The 910-nt window shown below is 43.2% G+C and overlaps 1 protein-coding gene across 3 annotated transcripts in view; it reads right to left on the bottom strand.

Annotated features, from left to right (window-relative positions):
• Positions 1-165: 165 nt before the first annotated feature.
• Positions 166-910, bottom strand: part of LOC107100027 (single-minded homolog 2-like) — a 19,395-nt gene continuing 18,650 nt past the window's right edge. Inside the window, exons 6-7 of one of the 3 annotated variants that reach the window (XM_015398364.1) lie at positions 441-640; positions 166-334 (exon numbers count right to left, since the gene is read on the bottom strand). In XM_015398364.1, the coding sequence (XP_015253850.1) occupies positions 184-334; positions 441-640 (351 nt within the window). In that variant the 3' untranslated portion in view covers positions 166-183. Of the gene's footprint in view, positions 339-440; positions 641-910 lie in introns of all 3 variants that reach the window. The other 2 variants (XM_015398365.1, XM_015398366.1) reach the window with 2 other exon arrangements.

Below are 910 nucleotides of genomic sequence, written 5' to 3'. Positions count from 1 at the left end.
AGAAATGATGTGTAAATGTTTTGCTGTTGAACACACTGGGCTTGAATGTTGCTAATGCATAACATATACAGGAGGTTTTTAAACTGGGGGATGACATGTTAGATGATTTAGCCAGTAAGAGATGTAGAATGGAACCAACACTAGTGGCTTCTGTTAAAGTTGCAATAGTTAAAACTAGTCCATTTAACTGCCACCCTGACATCTACCCGGACGGTTGGATAACTCACGTAGATGGTGGGAATAACGCAGTTGCAGAACATCCCAGGTGTGAACGTGGTGGTATAGGGTTTTCTCTACAAGGTCCTGAGGCTCATAACCTGTCAGCTCGGTAACCCTGGCTCCGGCAGAGCAGAGAACACAGGTTACACATCCAAATGTCTGACAGGCTGCAGCGCACTCGCGAGAGTGAAATTCTCCAATAAACATAAACTTTTTCTTACCTCATGTCTAAAAAGATGAGCTTCAAGTCGAGGCTCGCCCGAAACATGAACATGTTGCTGTAAAGTTTGATCTCAGTGATCCCGCTGGGGGGCAGGGAGTGACCCACCGCCACTAGACCCAGAGTCTGATAGCAGCATTCGTACAGTGTCATCTCAGTCCGGTGTAGACGCAGCTTCAGGTAGCCACTGCAATGGATCACCTTGGAAAAACAGGGTGCCATGGTACTTTCCACAACCATCATAGTGTAAAGCAGCAATTTAAAGACATATTCTAAGGGAAAGGAAGCCTACTTAAAATGATTTTTACTGAGGGGCTGTAAAAGGGAAAGTCAGCTGACTGCACTTTAAAGTAGATTTCAACCTAAAGAGACTCACACAGATAAAAAAGACACAGATAGAAAACTATTCAATCTATTTATACAGGTAGCAAAGTCATATTCTTGAAAATATTTCTATCTAAGGAAAACCAG

This window comes from Cyprinodon variegatus, unplaced genomic scaffold (genome assembly GCF_000732505.1).
Source record: "Cyprinodon variegatus isolate N-32 unplaced genomic scaffold, C_variegatus-1.0 Scaffold931, whole genome shotgun sequence".
Taxonomy (NCBI): domain Eukaryota; kingdom Metazoa; phylum Chordata; class Actinopteri; order Cyprinodontiformes; family Cyprinodontidae; genus Cyprinodon; species Cyprinodon variegatus.
The sequence above is the reverse complement of the archived record's forward strand: the minus strand, read 5'-3'. Positions and strand labels throughout refer to the sequence as shown.